General features: G+C 40.8%; 2 protein-coding genes across 8 annotated transcripts in view; both read left to right on the top strand.

The window, feature by feature from the left end:
• The window catches only part of LOC139970036 (NLR family CARD domain-containing protein 4-like), a 554,750-nt gene that overhangs the window by 182,187 nt on the left and 354,939 nt on the right, over positions 1-17,624 (top strand). The window lies entirely within an intron of this gene.
• Positions 1-17,624, top strand: part of LOC139970033 (uncharacterized) — a 233,898-nt gene that overhangs the window by 175,514 nt on the left and 40,760 nt on the right. For 6 of the 7 annotated variants that reach the window (XM_071975603.1, XM_071975601.1, XM_071975602.1 and 3 more), the window contains one exon: positions 10,650-10,858. The exons of the other annotated variant lie outside the window; for it this stretch is intronic. In XM_071975603.1, coding sequence (XP_071831704.1) covers positions 10,650-10,858 — 209 coding nt within the window. The remainder of the gene's footprint in view (positions 1-10,649; positions 10,859-17,624) is intronic. 7 annotated transcript variants of the gene reach the window in all.

The following is a 17,624-nucleotide window of genomic DNA, read 5'->3' on the forward strand; positions in this document are numbered from 1 at the left end:
AGAGGCAAACTTACCGCTTATAGACTTAATCAGAAATATACACAAATAAGCCACAAGATGTACCTCCTCCTTAATGTTCACATACTTCCCCATATCTATGTAGACATGGGACAAATCACTTGATTGGCGTAGGGAGGGAGCAAAAAAATGAATAGGTTGGGGAAGTGGTCGGGAGGCATCCCAGTTAAGCAAACAAATACACATTTTGTCATTATTGTGACCCACATGGAACACTGAAAATTTTAAAATTTTCATATCAAAATTTTAATTATTTTATCCTGAAAGTTTTGAATATTTCTGGGAATTTCAACCCTTTTTCAAAATTGAAACCCTTTTCTTGAAAATCAAGTTTGTATTAAAATTGCAATCTGTAATATAACCAAAATTCTCAACATTATACTACTTTTACTAAAATTTAAAACCTCTTCGATTGATTTCGATCTCTTTAACACCCTTCATGTAAAATATCGATTTCTTTTTGTTTTACATTTAAACTTTTAAAATGTCGACTTATCATCTAAAAAAATATTAGCGTTTTATCTCAAACTTGTACGTTTCTCTCAAAATTGCCATTGCATTTCTCGAAATCAAGATATTTACTTCGTTCCCCACTTACCTGTCTCCCCACAACCTATGCACCGCATTCTACCGTGTCTAGAATGCCCTGGTAATCTTTTAACACTGTACACCCTCACTGGCCCTAATGGCCTTCCTTCATTTTTCTACCCACAAAGTGTCTCACTGTGTTTTTCGGAGTTAGAAAAATTTTCGCGAAATTCGCCCGGATTACCTTGGATTTATACTCTAGAAGTTTCCTATCAGGACTTCTGCACTTCCAAGGATCTTTTCCAGCCTGATAAGTATCCTTTTCTTGTAGGGAAGGGTGTTTTTGGGGGCTGTTTTTAGTGTACACTCTCGCCCATGCGTTCGTTTTTTCTTACGTAACGTTTTTAGGGTAACAGGTAGTAGCTCTGCGAGACTACTTCGTTCGTTGCCTATACCGCCTTGTTTACGCGGATAGGCATATATTTTCGTATGTACATGTTTCAGCTTTTCTTACTTTCAAAAATAAGATGTTTTGCTTGTTTCATGTACCTTCGTTACTTCTTACGCTTTTGTGTGGGTTTTCCCCTTTGTAGCGTAATTTGTAGCGTTGCCTATACCGCCTTGTTTACGCAGATAGGCATGTTTTTCCGTATGTACATGTGTTTCAGCTTTTCTTACTTAGAAAACATAAGATGTTTTGCTTTCATGTACTTCGTTAATTTTTACGCTTTCAGTGTGGGTTTTCACTTTTGTAGCGTAGTTGTAGCCACGTTCCGATATCTCCTAACTAGTCGAGATAGTCGGCTCGTTTCGTTGTTTTTCATGTTAAGACAGGAGTATCCTTGATTTCATATATTGTTGTATATTTTCATGTTTCCTCCAGTTGTTGCTACGTGCGCTCCCTGAGTCTCATGACTTGGGGTGTACCTCGAAGCCTTGTTCCCCCCTCCGCTGGTTCGCGGTTAGGGGGTTCTCTCCCTTATATACATGTTTCGTCCTTTTTACAAGTTTTTCGATGCATATATGTTTAGTTACGTTGCTTCCATATGTCGGAAGTGTCTCTCCTTGTAACGTATCTTGTAAGCCGCGAACTCCTATCCAATACTAGGCGGTTAGGCGGTTCGATTACGTTGTTGTTGTTTCTTGTTTGAACCTTCATATATTTGTACATATTTTCATGTTTCTCCATGGGTTTCGCTACTCGTGCGCCTCCTAAGTGTCGGGAGTTTCACTTGGGGCGTATCTCGTAGCCTTGTTCCTCCCTTCCCGCTCTGTACGCGGATAGAGGGGTTCTCTCCCTTGTATACATGCTTCGTCCTTTTCCTTCATGTATTCTAGTTACGTGTTCGCTTCTAAGTGTGGGAAGTTTTTCACTATTGTAGCGTACCTTGTAAGCCGCGAGCCTCTAGCGGGGCGCGTTTTTTTTTGTCACGTAACTTTACTCTCTGTTAGCATACTCCAACCCTACTTCCTCCTTATAGTCGTTCCGTTTGATACGTTAGACTATTCGCCGTTAGTCTCTCCTTAACGTGGGTTTCTCAGACATGTCTCGAAGCCACCTTAAATGTGTGAAATGTTCCGAGACCTCTGTCCAGTCTGTTTTGTTTTCACACCAGACAGTGGCAGCACATCGACACCTGGCTAGCAGGCCGGGACAGGTTAGATCTATCACCGAACCCACAGTTCCCCTAGAGGGAATCGGAGGAGAGACAGGAGATGAAGAGGAAGTGAGAGAGTTGGTGGGAGTTGAGATGGAGAGAGGCCAGGAGAGGGCCGGAGAAGAGAGAGAGATGGAGATTTTGCCACCCAAGGTGCCGGCGTTGTCCGGATGTACCACCAAGGGCTAGGGCAAGGGCAAGGCTCAAGGCCAACCAAAAGCCCATGACAAAGACGGCCAGAGCGGACAGTCCGTCCGGGTCGCAGAGAGCGGCACCCGTTGTGGTGAGCGCAAAGAGAGGGGCTCCGGAGAGCCAGGGTCCGGCGAGACCTCAGAAGGAGCCCGGAACAGACGTTCCCCTCCGACCCAAGGAAGGCTAGGCTCAAGGCCAATAAAAAGCCCATTAGAAGTTCCGACCGGAACGGACGGAATGTCCGGGTCGAGGAGAGTGGTACCCGGCGTGGTAAGCACACAGAGATAGGCTCCGGGAGCCCGAGTCCGGCGAGAGAGGCCGGAGGAGAGAGAGAGAGAGAGAGAGAGAGAGAGAGAGGAGAAAGAGATATTGCCCCCCAAGGTCCCGGCACCGTCCGGATTCTATGACCAAGGGGGAAGGCAAGGGCAAGGCTCAAGGCCAATAAATAGCCCATTTGAAATTCCGACCGGAATGGACAGAATGTCCGGGTCGAGAGGAGTGGTACCCGGCTAGGTACGCACACAGAGATGGGCTCCGGGCCCGGGTCCGACGAGACCACGGGTCCAGCGAGACCTCACAGGGAGTGCGGAACCGAGGTTCCACTCCGGATCCCAGGAGTCGGTCCCGGAGCCGGGAACCGATGAGATCAACAACTGCTGGGCCCCCAGCTAGAACGGGGTAGTAAGGGCAAACGCCCAATCCGAAAGGAAAGCCGGCTGGAGCGAGGTTCCCACGGCAAACGGAGATATACTTATCCCCAGCCTCAAAGTTAATCCCGCCTCCAAGAAGGGGAAGAGTCTCTTTCATCAGGGGAGTGTTGCCCCCCGGAACTAGCAGCTTGAGCTGCGACGACAGGTTCGAATCAATTGCGGAAAGACACTGCAATCGCTACACCATTTATCATTACACATCCCGAATGTGTGTTTAATGAGTACCAGCAGAAACTAGGACATGACATAGATTTCCTGGGCATTCATGGGTCATATTCTCCTCGCTAATTATATTTCTCTCTCGTTATAATTCATCGCCATATGTCTAGGTTTGAAACCTTGCTTATGTATGTTGTTTAAAACGCTTGTGGAACCCCCTCCAGAGCATGTTAAAAGGCGCAAACTGAAGCGATTCTAGTACAGTCTCGTTACTTAGTACCTTGGCAACCTGCCAAGAAGAGAACGTTCTCGAAGCTTGGCAAAGTGCCAGGAAAACGAAGCCTTCTAAGATTCTTGGCAAACTGCCAAGACAATATACCCGCGCTGTATATTTGTTATGAGAGGAGGGGGGCCAAGCAGTCACCTGGATTGACACGTGTAAGCTCAACGTTTGCTGCAACGAGCTGTCGACTACGTGAGCGATCCCATGGAATAAACCTTTCTCTCTATTTTTTGGGTGAATTTCCAAGACAAACGCGTTAGTAAGTTGGAAAAGGGGTAGGATAAAACCCCAACAAAAGAGGTACAAGCGCTAACGCGCTCCGAGCATACAGTATGCGCTTCGTGAATAATGTTCGATGTTCCGACATTTTAAGCACAGTTGCATTTCGTAGCACCTGATAGCCTAGTCGTGGCTATGCGCTAGGTGGTTTCAATAGGAAGTTGGATACTTCTACTGTACTACACTACGAAATTGACACGTCTCGACATGGAGAGATTTGAGGAGTAACGGGTACGTTATCATAACATTTATTACGTGTTTATTACGTTAAATGTGGTGTGGTAAAAACGTCGACATAACGTTTCTATGAGATATTAATGTTATATTAATGTTATATTAATGTCTTAACGTAAATCGTTTTGAAATATGAGCCTGAAAACGTTTTCGGTGACATACCTCTTACACCACTAATAACGTTATCATAACAAAACACTACATGCTTAGTAACGCTTTTGTGTTTGCTGAGTAACTCCCCGGGCTCCGTTAAGCAGCCAGGGATTTATGAGGTGGATTTTCTACAAGCCCACCCTCTCACCATCTTCACAGCCCCTGTTGGGAGTTTGTTTCTGATGAGTAGGTCTATAGCTCAGTTAGCTCAGGGTTAAAGCCTTGCAGTCATAAGGTCCCCGGTTCAGGCCACCCCAAGATTAATGTATGTTGTCCAGCTACAGAGTTGTTGACTTTTCATAATCATAGACGTTAAATGTGTATGTAAGAGACTGACTTCAGTCAGCTTGCAGCTTGGTTAAGCCAGTGAGGCTTCTTCTCAAGTTCCTACTTGCAGGATGATCCTAAATACGTTCTTAAATACATACATATAATTGTAGGAGTCACATAAACAGTAGCATTGTAGCTTTGTTTAAGATTCTGATGAAGCAAACTATCCATTCAGTACTCAGTCTCATTTTTTGTAGCAGGGTAGCATTGTTTAAGATTCTGTACTCACTCAGCAGAGTGAGATTCTGTACCTTCAGTACTCATTTTTGGAGAGTACTGTGGTCAAGTGGTGAAGGCAGTGGACTGGTGATCTACAGTAAGGCTTGCAGGTTTGAGTCCTGGCCGGATCATTCAGTTGTTTCCTTGGGCAAGGCACTTTTTCGTCAGTACAGCTTCCCATCCAGGAGATACTTGTCTCTATGCTTGACAGGTTTTCGTTGACCGGGGTAATATTGTTAGGCGCCTCAGGCATCATTATCTTTCAATAGGTCTACGCCTTTCTTCCCCAATATTATGATTAATATTTTTTAGCATGGAAAGAACCTCCATTAAACCTCCCTACAGGGTACACCTTAGCATCATCAGGACATTCCTTTTCTTCAGAGTTTTCTGATTGCACAGGGTTGATAACTGAAGGAGTCATCAACGGTACTGTGGTACTGAATCAGTACTGGGAGTGCGGCTGTCCTGCAAGCGCTAACAAGGTCACCAAGCAGGCCGCTGTCCTTGAACTCTTTAGCAGCAGATACACAGGGTTGGGCTCTCTGGAGCCCTCCGGCGCCCAGGTACGGGGCTTTTGACTACCATCCTCTCAGAAAACACGACGGTGGTAACATACTGTAGCTACGTCAACAGACATGGTGGCACTAGGTCAGAGAGATATTGCCGTCTGGCAAGGGAGACCCTCACCACAGCTACATGGCCCTACAAGTCTCTCAGATAGCCAGAAAGGAGAATGTGATGGCCGATGCTCTGCACAGGGGACAGCTCCACCCTGACGAGTGGACCCTTTCGCAACGAACATGAAGTAGGTTTTTCCACATGTTCAGCAGACCTCTGATAGACCTGATTGCGACACAGGGCAACAATGGGCTGCTCATCTTTGTTCAGGCGGCCCACCCGCAGGCCTTCCACATAACGCCAGGTCCCTGTCGCGAAACGGACCGGAAGCTTACATCTTCCCCCTCTTGGCATGGTCAGCCATCATAGTGGCCCCGCTGACCCCGGTTCGGGCAAAAGTTATCCAGCTCCTAGCGGACGAGCCAGCGATCCTGCCGGACAAACCACAGTCGGTTGTCCCATAGACGGGGCGCTGGCTCACCCGGACAGCAAGGGCCTACAATTAGGTGCCTGGAAATTGTCTGGTGTTTCCTTAGACAGAAAGGACTTTGGCCGCCAGAGTGAGAACAACCTTGGTACTTACGTTTTCTGCCTACGGAGATTCGGAGTATGCCGAACGAGACAGACTCTGCCTACCATGACCTTTCTAACCTTGATCGCCGACTCCTTACCCACACTGTTCCAAGAAGGGAGGCAGGGTTTAGACGATCAAAAACTTTCGTTCGGCTGTTGTCGCCTTCCATCAGGGGCTTCCCCTACGGCTCCACGCCAGGCAGCAACGGCTCGCCTAGACTAAGGTGCCTTCAGTCCTACGGTTTGTGGGGTGCTGATAGTTCTCGACCCCTCCTTCTTCGCTAGAACCAGGTTTAGCTCTCCTACCGGGAGACATCATCATCCCAGAGATCAAGACCTTCTCTTTGATCCCCAAAGACAGGCTAAAGTATGGTTTCCCATTAGGGCACTGAAGTGGTACCTCAACAGAACACAAGATCTCTTGGGTACTTCGACATCTCTGTTCTTCCTCCTTCGAGTGCCCCACTCAGCAGCCTGGGAGGATACCTTGTCCCGCTGTTTGGTGGAAGCCATCCGCCCTCTGGCTACAGGTCCAGGCAGATCCATGGCTCACAACAGCAGGGGTTTCACTGCTTCTACAGCCCTGTTCGCAGGTTTTCCAATAGTGGACATCTGCAAGACGACGGCGTGGAAGACTCCAATCGCTTCGTCGCCTGCTACTTATCGGACATATCACAGGCCGATTTGGCTTTGGTCGCTCGATGATACGAGCTCCGGGGGTCCCACCCCTCGGGCCTCTTACCATCGGACAGTGCCACTCGGTGCATAGGTTGTGGGGAGACAGGTAAGTGGGGAACGAAGTAAATATTATAAAACATACTGGTTTATATATTTACGAGTGACCCACTTACCTGTCTCCATTTCCCGCCACCCTCCCCCGAGGGAGATGGGACGCAGCCGAACGGGGGAGCGGTCGTTCGACCTGACTCATGACTCCTCGCGTTTCGTCGATAGACATCGCCACCCCCTGGGTCGCCTGCGGCTACTTGTCTATCGGTGGGTGTTGTTTCCTTAGTTTGGTTTACCAGGTTACTCTTTACCATCTAAGGTAGTATGGGCCTCGTCCCCTTGTTCAATTAGGCCTCTGTAAGTGTAGGGGGAGGCACGCCTACGGGGTGACGGAGGGCGGACCCCCACCCCGACTGTTCAGGGTGGCCTCCGCCTGGAGGCGTCAGCAGTCTTTGTTAGCGTTAGATTTTTCCTTCTCGGCGAGCTCGGCGGGTGGCAGGGTTTACCCGCCACCCTCCCCGAGGTCGCGTCAGGGGCCACTTTGTGGGAAAGTGGTCTCAAAATGAAGGAAGGCCATTAGGGCCAGTGAGGGTGTACAGTGTTAAAAGATTACCAGGGCATTCTGGACACGGTAGAATGCGGTGCATAGGTTGTGGGGAGACAGGTAAAGTGGGTCACTCGTAAATATATAAACCAGTAAGTTTTATAATTTCTTTCTTATACAAATTTCAACTATTTTATCTCAAAAAAAAAAACTTTTCTTGATGAGAATGGTAATAAGTAAAAAGGGAGAAAAGGGGGCGGGGGTGCTACTTGAATTGACTATTACAATTATTGGTGAAATGTCGGCATAGTATTTTGATTTGAGCAATTACGAGGTACGTGAAAAGACAATAGATCGTTTGATTGCCTGACACTCTCTTTGCTGGTGCAAAGATTTATCTGCATAATCCAGCACTGACATGGAATGGAATTAATTACAAAGGTGGTTGGGTGGGGAGGGATAAAAAAGTCGTGTAGTTACATTTATTCCAATAATTTCATGATGATCAAGTGATTATTTGTAAAAACAAAAATGTAACTTGACACAGACACGTTTTGTCTGCACGATGTGTCTGCAAGATGTGTATGACTGAACAAGGATGTTCAATTTATGTTATTCCATGTAGGTTTTAATATTCATTAAACATGTACTCTTTAAATCATTTGAAACAGACGGTTTTCAAACTTTTGTGTTAATTGTTTGTTTATGCATTCACTAGCAGGTACTAAGGTTGGGGAATGTGTACTAACATGCTTTTTGCCAAAATTGTAACCGTTGGTGGGGGGGGGGGAGGGGGAATAACACCTTACCACTTAGGGAGAAATGTCAATGATAGCTTGATCTACTTGAAATAGGTTGTGTTGTATTATTTACTTCCTCGACCCCTTCCTTACTGCATATCCAATCGACGTCAGGTTTCAAACTGTCTGTTTTCACCGGGTATGTTTAACGTTACGTCTCTCGTACAGTACATTTACTTCTATTGGCGCCAAAATGTTGGTTACAAATCTCAAAAATCACCCGCGAACAGCTGGAAAACACCTGTATATGAATATCGGTAACTCTTGCTATCGAATACCTGTTCACGTCTAATATCTATCACTAACAATGAATGATTTAGTGTTATATAAGTTGATTTGCAGAGAACGTATTACATTCGTGGGAGTTTTTTGTTACCATTGACTTGTTGAGTGGTTATTAAGATGGATTATTTAATGGAGAGGAACCACTGTTTATAGTTTAGACAGTGATAATTTGATCAGTGAGATAATTTGACAGTATGGTATAGAGGCAAAAGCTAGGATGTGTACAAAGGCCAGGCCAAACTTAGTTAGGCTATAGGCTAGACTAGTAATAAAATAAGGCTATGTTAGAAATCTCACACATCACCTGCAAAAAGCTAGAATTATCTACTTTCAGCGAGAGGACATGATATAACTCATAAATAACAGAGATCTTAGCCTAGTTGTTGACTGAATATCACAAAAGTCCAAGTTAAAGCATATCTTAAATATAAAGGAAATGAATAAAATACAATCGAGACACTGAGTCTTCTTTAGGGATCTTAAATTAACCGAAGAATAAAACCAGCGATTAACATTCTAGGTGAGCTGATGCCTATCCTTTACTTCGAAAACAATTACTTCATTCTAGCTAAGAAAAAGTATCCATAGACAAACTGCCTTAATAATACAAGTCAATCTATAACATTCCACAATTATTATTAATGTTAGTTAATAACTGATTATTAGTTGAATGACCTAACTCCTGCCAATATATCTGACACTTAATGTGAAATATAGTTAAATTGTTAAATACTGTATAGGGCTTTGAGCCTCTATAAAACAGTTTTCCAGTTTAAGTTTAATAATAATTAAATGCAATACATAGTTATTAGAAAGGAATCTTTCGTCCATGTCTTTCCATCAGCAACTAGATCGTGGTGTTCTACTCACAGCTGGTTTTGTCTTAATTTTGCCTACATAATTATAAAAAACTGTACGTCATTTCCAAGCCAACAGATTTATGGCCACATGATCGATATTTAAAAAGTAAAATGGTTTTGAAATTGAAAGTGCGCCAATTCTTTTACGCTGCTGCAACACTCAATAGCAGAAGTTCGCCAGAGCCGTAGCTCTAACGTTAGTGTTAAAAGGGCGCCATCCTCTCATTAAACTTGTAATTAACTGATTTATCTCTCGTGTTTGTTAATCTTCATTTGTCCGCTATCTGCTGCCTGTTCACAACCGCTGAACTCCATAGTAACAGAAGATATTACAATGAAGACCCAATTAACCTGATGAAACTTAAAAGTAATAATTAATTAGTATAATTAAACCATCAAGGATATGAAGTGTTTCCAGATCACAGAATTATTTGTAATAAAAAATGTAAAAAGCGGATGGTACTATTTAATTGGAAGAAACGATAAAGTTTAGAAAGTTAAGATCATAAGCAATACCCAATTTAGGAATATCTACAAACACAAAGAAAGAACAAAGCTATATTTCGAAAAAAGAATCCACTAGAAGTTATGTCACACTCAAACCGTAACTTAGGAATGAATTTAATAACAAAACACAGATGGACATCAGCATTTAAACAAATCGTATTAATTAGAAATAATTATAATTGAAGCAGAATAGTCGGATTTGAATCAATAATTAAATAATTTGTATATTAAAATTTGAGTTTAAGCCTCGTCAACCTTCTCTCTTGAAACTTGAATTTGATCTACCATACATCTGCTTCTCTAAATTGCATTTTAATTATAAGAAACAACATATTGATTGAAATATAATTCCCCCAATCTCCTTAAACTTATAAAACAAAACTGGTATTACTGTAGTTAGAGTAGAAGTTTCCTTTCATGATTCCTATAACATTAAATTACATTTTCCTTCTGAAAGTTCTAAATAAAAATGCAAATAAATTTGATCAATATTTTTTTCTAAAAGATAGAATAATCTCAATTCTTGATTACCCAATTTGTATAAAATTTCCAACCCGTCTAGGAGATTTGTTACCTATAAACCAATAAATTAAAATATGTAGGCTCATATTCTTATTTTATTGAACCTTACTAGCTATAAAACCTTTTATTAATAATTTAATTGCAAAACAATAAAACTAATTTTGTAATCCTACATTACAAATTTATTTTCCTCTAATCTAATCCATGTATTCCTGCTTGTATTTGACTCTCCTTAAAATCAATCCCTTATTTCCGTTCCATTAATTTAGTCCTTTTCACAGATAAACACGACCTAAATGTCTCAGCTTATCGCTCTAATTTCCTTTTTCTTTACTTCGTTATGATTAGAATTTATAATATCATATTAATTATTATAATCAAACCAAATCCAATATATTTATCTCTATCTACTCTAATACGCACTAACTCTATTTTTTCATTCTAGATTCCTATCTCCTGTGTGTGGCTAAATGAATGCTCTCCTAGAGTTGATGAGTCTGGTCTGAACCTTATCCTTCAGTCTGGTCTCTCTCTCTCTACCCTGGGTTCTCTCCAGAAGCTGTTGATCGGTGACTACAACAAGAGACTAACTAATGAAGAGTTGGCGGCCATCTTGTCTTACTCCTCACAGTGTACAAGCTTGAAGGAGCTGGAGTAAGTATTCCGGTGTAGATGTTAGAATCATCATAACAGTTAAACAGGGAATTAATTTAATTAATAAAAGTTATCAATATTAAACTAACAATAGAGAATGTAAGGTAAGCTGTATTTTAATGTCAAAGATTGGGATTAATTAGTTTAGTTGAATTTAGTTCAATAATTAGGTCATCGTGATAGGAATTCTGTAGAATGTTATGATAAATATAATGGATTAATAGGAAATATTTTAAGATGGTGTTGGTAAGAGAGGGGTATGGGTGGGTGGGGGTTGTTCAAAATGTTCTTTGTTTATTTTAATGTTAAAATTTAACTAAATAGGTTTTAGAATTACAGGAATGTTTATTAGGATAAAATAAGAGATATATAGACAAGGAAATTAGATTTTAATAATTCTAGAGAGTAAAAGTAATATTCTAAAGTAAATGTTTATAAGGAATAACTGTAAATTTTGACTGAAACCTCCGAAATAGTTGATTCTCAATTATGTACAATTAATTTAAGAAACAAAAGAGATTGAAAATCGTTATTAATTTTAAAGTAGAAAAATGATGGCAATAATAATAGCATAAACTCCTCAAAATTTTGATCAGATTATGATACTCTAGCAAAACTGAAATGCATACAAAAGAAGCAACCAATAAAATAGTTTTTGTTGTCAAAATTTAAAGAATAGTTACTCAAAATAAGGTAACTAATTAAAACAAAATAAAAGTTAACTAGAAGGAAATATATTATTGCAATTGAGTTTACTATATAGTTAAAAAAATGTATTGCCATAAATATCATTAAAGGCAAATTTGTATATCTGATAAATTTCAAAGGTTCAAATTTAATCCGCTTAAACTACATCACTTTCTTCGTTATAGTTTGAAATACGACGTTATACAAAATAAGCTTAATTATGATTTATGCTTATATTTTAACCTAATTTTTAAACAATAATTACAAAATTAACCGAGAGCTTTAACTTTGTATAATTGATAACTTTACACAAAAACTGTTTAATATTTTAATATTCCTCGTATTAATGTTACTTCATACTTGATTCGATCATGACGTCCCTGCTTGGTCCTTTACAATTCAGTGTTATTTAATCATCCCAGACCCCCACCCCCAACCCAACCCCTCCTCTCGCCCCTCCTCTCGCCTTCTTTGGTCACACATATCAAACTTCGTAAAAATTTCTCCTTTCCGTCCTTACAATTCACAAAATAATCAGTGACATCTTCAACTTACAGCTGACGTGTTAATGATTAAGTCGCAAACGCTCAACCTCCCCACTCCCCCACCACCCAAGTCTCGAAAGAAAAGAGAAAACTGAAAATGAAATACATGAGAAAAGAAGGCTGATGAACATATGTTATAAGTGAAACACCGCTATTCCAGAAATAACTGTAACCGCAGAGACAAATATTACTGGAAATAACACACTTTGGGAGTTTTGTTTGGTCTGACTATAAAAAGCAAACATAACTCATAATGCCTATTCTCTATCTAGACAAAATACTTTACCCCAATCCCAGTGTGCTCCTCAGTAATTTTAGGCTCGCTCCCTCTGACCCACTCCCCTTCAGACACCTTAACTGTACCCGCCACCACCACTCCCTTCGCCATCTGCCCCCTCCCCTTAGCACATAATCTTTTTCAGAAAACCCTTCAAATCCATTCCGTTAAATTTCTACCCGATAACATCATCACCATTTTAGTACACACCGTAGGCCTATTCTACTTCTACACTACTTTTCTGTACAAATATATACAACACTTACATTAAACAGACGATTGATTCAAACAATTTATGTTCTAAAGCAAGTCAATGGTAAGAATGCCACACCTGGAACTCCCGTAAATATCTCATTAGCATAATAATAGATGACACGAACTAGTTAAAGCCAATGAATAGAAATAGATAAACGAACCACGTGCCCATTGTATCCCTCAAACATTGTCAGTGAACGTGTCAAAGTAACCATGGAAACAGACATTAAGTAGGTCAGTAGGTGTACAGCAGTGACTACGAATCATCCGTTGGGGCAAATCCTCCAAATAACATGTTTATGTCATACGCCCTGTTATTGCATACGTTACATTCTTAATTTGTGGTTATTCTTTGTAAGTTTTATTTTAAATGAGCAAAGTTGCTGGCCAGGTCGATAACGCGGAAATGCGGGAACCGCAGAAACTGCGGAAATCGATAAACCGAGTTCGGTAATCGAGAAACCGGGTTCGATATCAGCGGTTTCCGCTGATATCGAATTTGTCAAGTGAGCGCGAGAGGAATTTCTCAAGTGAGCGTGACGAAGTCTTTTGGGCGGATTTCAGACTATATGCGCCAGGAAGTGGTGCAGGATTTAAGCTATTTCACTAAATGTAGGTCTTAAACGGGGAAATCTTAAAGTTTACAATGGATGAGTTAGATTATTTTGTCAAAGGGAAGGTGAAGAAGTTTTTTGAGCGCATTTCAGCCAATATGCGCCAGGAGGGGCGGGGAAGGGCTTAGGTTTTTTTGTTTTACTAAATGCAGGTCTAAATGTGTGTTTACACGATGAATGGCGAAACTAGAGGATTTTATCAAGGGAGGGTGAAGGGGTTTCGGCGCATTTCAGTCAATATTCGCCAGGAAGGTGATGGGGTTGTAGGATGTTTCCCTCAATGCAGGTCGAAAACGCGGTAATGTTTTATTTTACAATGGCGAAACTAGATGATTTTGTCAAGGGAGGGTGAACAAGTGTTTGAGGCGCATTTCAGCTGTAATGCGCCAAGGGGTGGGGTATAATATTTTCTTTTCACTAAATGCCGGTCGAAAACGCGGAAATGTTTAACAATGGGGAAACTAGAGGATTTTGTCCAGGGAGGGTTAAGAGTTTTCGGCGCATTTCAGCCAATATGTGCCAGGATGTTGAGGGTTGTAGGCTTTTTTTACTAAATGCGAAAGTCGAAAACGCGGAAATGTTTTGAACAAATGCGGAACTAAAGGAGTTTGCTAAGAGAGGGAAAAGAAGTATTTTTGGCCGGCGCATTTCAGCCAATATGCGCCAGCAAAGGTGTGGGTAGATGGGTTGAGGTATTTTTCCCTAAATGCAGGTCGAAAACGCGGAAAAAGTGTTGGGCAATATGCGCAAGAATGCAGTGGGGGTATGAGACTTTTTTTGCAGTAAGTGCAGGTCAAAAACTCAGAAAATTTTTTTTACAATGGCGAAACTAGATAATTTTGTCAAGAGAGGGTGAAAAAGTGTTTTGGGAGCATTTCAGCTGCACCCAACCAAAGTAAACTTACGTGTTTCAACTAGGTTTAACGTTGTTCCCAGTTGAACGTGATATTGATACCAAGCGTCCTGAAGGCCAATCACACTAAGTTAAACTAGCTAAAGTATTTTTTAAGAAATATTTCATGGACATAATTTTGTTATAGGAATTAAGTCAATGAATAGTTAGCATATTTGTAAGAAATATTATTTTACTCGGATTACAGATCACAATTTGTAGACCTAGATATTCCATGTCACAGACTAACAGTATTATATGAAATTATACCACGACGAGGCAATATTTTCGGAATAAATATGTTATGATTCAAAAACTCGTCAATGGGATAGTTTAGTTACAGGTCTAGTTTTAATCGACATACATATATACACCATAACGTTAACGTTGGCTACTGAGGAATGTTGCCATGAAACTGAAAATACTGTTATGGATGCGTTTGAACTAAAAACCAAGAACTCCTTTAAATACCGTACTTATTTCCAATATGTCCAGGGGCGTGTACAGGAATTTCCGCAGGGAGGGGTCCAACAGTTTATGAAACGTAGTGATCGCCGTCCTGTTGGAGTTCCCCTGTATAAGTTAACTTGGTGATTCAAACGAACCTCTAAAAATGCCAAACAAGATGTGATGTCGAAATAAATTATTCACCATCGCAAATTCCGTTTCAAAAGCAGGCGAAATATTATATCAACTTGACGGCATCCTGTTAATGGAAATGGTCATGTAGAGATAAATTATCACGACATCGTTTCCTAAGTAAGATGATTTAACGAGATAAATCATCTCGTCATGTTGACCTAAATAAATAAGCATAGTATAACGTTTGCCCTGGGACCTTCAGCCATATAATTTTGCCTAATAATTGTCAGGTAAAATACGGACACAACGTTGAGCAAACTGGTCATTTTTTGCCCAACTGTTTTCAGAGTGCGCCTTAAGTTTAAGAATAAAATTGATTTCTGTACGTCGGGAGAAGGGAAAATAGAGGCTAGTAGGGTGAACTTAGGATTTTGAAGGGAGTGTTGGCGCAAATTGGCTGAAATGTGCCTAAAACTCTTTTTATATCCCTTGATAAAATCCTCTATAGTTTGCGCGTTTTCCGCCTTAAGTAAAAGAAATAAAACCCTCAACCCCCACCCTTTCCTGGCACATTTTGGCTGAAATGCGCCCAAAACACTTTTTCACTCTCCCTAGAAAAAATCCTCCAGTTCCGCCTTTGTAAAATAAAAACATATCCGCGTTTTCGACCTGCATTATGTGAAAAAATTCCCAACCCCTTTTGGCGAATATTGGCTGAAATGCGCCCAAAACCTTTCTTCACTTTTTCCTCCATAATAGTATTTCCTCCATTGTAAAAAAAAAAAAAACATTTGCGCGTTTTCGACCTACATTTAGTGAACAAATCCCAACACTTCCAGGCGCATATTGGCTGAAATGCGCCCAAAAAAACTTCACCCTCGCTTGACAAACACCTACAGCTTCGCTATTATAAAATAAACAACCTTCCGTGTTTTTGGCCTGCATTTAGTGAGAAAAAAAAACTTCAAACCCAACCAATTATTGTCTAATATTGGCTGAAATGGGCCTAAAACATATTTTTCACCTTCCCTGCGTTTAGAGAATTTGCGTCATTATAACAAAAAATTTTTCCTTGTTATGACCTGCCTTTAGTGAAAAAAAAAAATAAAACCCAACCACTTATTGGCACATTTTTGTTTAAATGCGTCCAAAACATTCACTTTTCCTGTTTAGATACTATTGCCGCCGTTGTCAAAAATATTTCCGCGTTTTCGACATGCATTTAGTGAAAACAGCTTCAACCACCACCCCTTCCTGGCGCATATTAGCTGAAATTCGCCCAAACCCCATCTTCAACTTCTTTGGACAAAATCATCTAGTTTCGCCATTGTAAAACAAAACAATTCCGCGTTTTCGACCTGCATTTAGTGCAAAAAGTCTCAACCCATCTCCTCACACCTTTGCTGGCGCATATTGGCTGAAATGCGCGTGCTAAAAACACTTTTTCCCCTCCCTTAGCAAAGTCCTCTAGTTCCGCCTTTGTTGAAAACTCCTATCCGCGTTTTCGACCTGCATTTAATAAAAACAAAAGCCTACAACCCCTCACCTTCCTGGTGCATATTGACTGAAATGCGCCGAAACTCTCCCCCCCCCCCCTCTCCTTGGACAAGGTCTTCTAGTTTCGCCATTGTAAAACACACATTTCCGTGTTTTCGAGCGGCATTTAGTGAAATAAAAACCTAAGCCCTTCCCCACCCCTCCTTTAAGATTTCCGCGTTTTCGACCTATATTTAGTGAAATGCTTTAAACCCGCACCACTTCCTGGCGCATAAAGGCTGAAATCCGCCCAAAAGACTTTGTCACCCTCTCTTGACAAATTCCTCTCGTTTCCACGGTTTCCGCGTTATCGACCTTGTTATATATAGCAAGGTCAATAACGCGGAAACCGTTGAACCCGGTATCTCGATTACCGAACTCGGTTTATCGATATCCGCATTTTCCAAGTTCCCGCGTTATCGACCTGGCTCAAAATTGCTCTCATTGGTTGTCTAATGTATCCCCATATGTTCACTCAAAAAAATGAAGTGTTAAATTTGAATCGTAAAGTGTTGAATTTAACACCCCACCCTGTTTGGATTAGGGACAACACCCACCGGGTTAAATTAACACTTCAGAAGTGTAACATAATATAACACTTTGCGAGTGTTGCCTTAACAACACCCATACAAGTGTCAAAATAACACTTCCTGGTGTTGAAGGTACACTACAGGGAGTAAAATTAACACAATAAAGTGTTCATTTGTTAAAACTTCTGGGTGTCAACATGACACTTCAGGAAGTAAAATTAACACCATAAAGTGTTCATTTGTTAGCACTTCTGGGTGTCAAAATTGCACTTCAGGGAGTATAATTAACACTCTAGTGCACATTTTTTGGCCTTCTGGGTGTCAAAGTTCTGCTTCAGTGAGTAGAATTACCACCATATAGTATTCATTTGTCATCTGTGTCAAGATGATACTTAATGGACTCTCAACACACAATAGTGCTCTCTCGTTTATACTTCTGGATGTATATTTAACTGCTGGTTTGTAAAGTTTTACATGTTTATTATGTAACGCAAATACAATACTGTTATGTAAAATTTTGCCAGAAAAGTTTACATCGCACCCTTTTAGTAAATATTTTATACAGGTTTTAGGTTAATTATTACCTAGTAATTAGGTAAACAATATGGATGCATGTTTGAATCGCTCACAGCAGAAAGTTACATTTAAGAGAGAGCAAAAAGCAATGACAACACAAACAATTCAGAATGTGGGATTTTCAGCAATTAAACACCCTACTACCTTCCTATTCCAGAGGTCCATTTATTATATCCCATTAAATGTAAAACGAACAATTTAGGCTATAAAAGTATTGTCTTGTGGAATTAAGTCAACTTAAAAGTGCCAACATTTTCAAATGCTACAGTGCA

Source organism: Apostichopus japonicus, chromosome 7, assembly GCF_037975245.1.
Source record: "Apostichopus japonicus isolate 1M-3 chromosome 7, ASM3797524v1, whole genome shotgun sequence".
NCBI lineage: Eukaryota > Metazoa > Echinodermata > Holothuroidea > Aspidochirotida > Stichopodidae > Apostichopus > Apostichopus japonicus.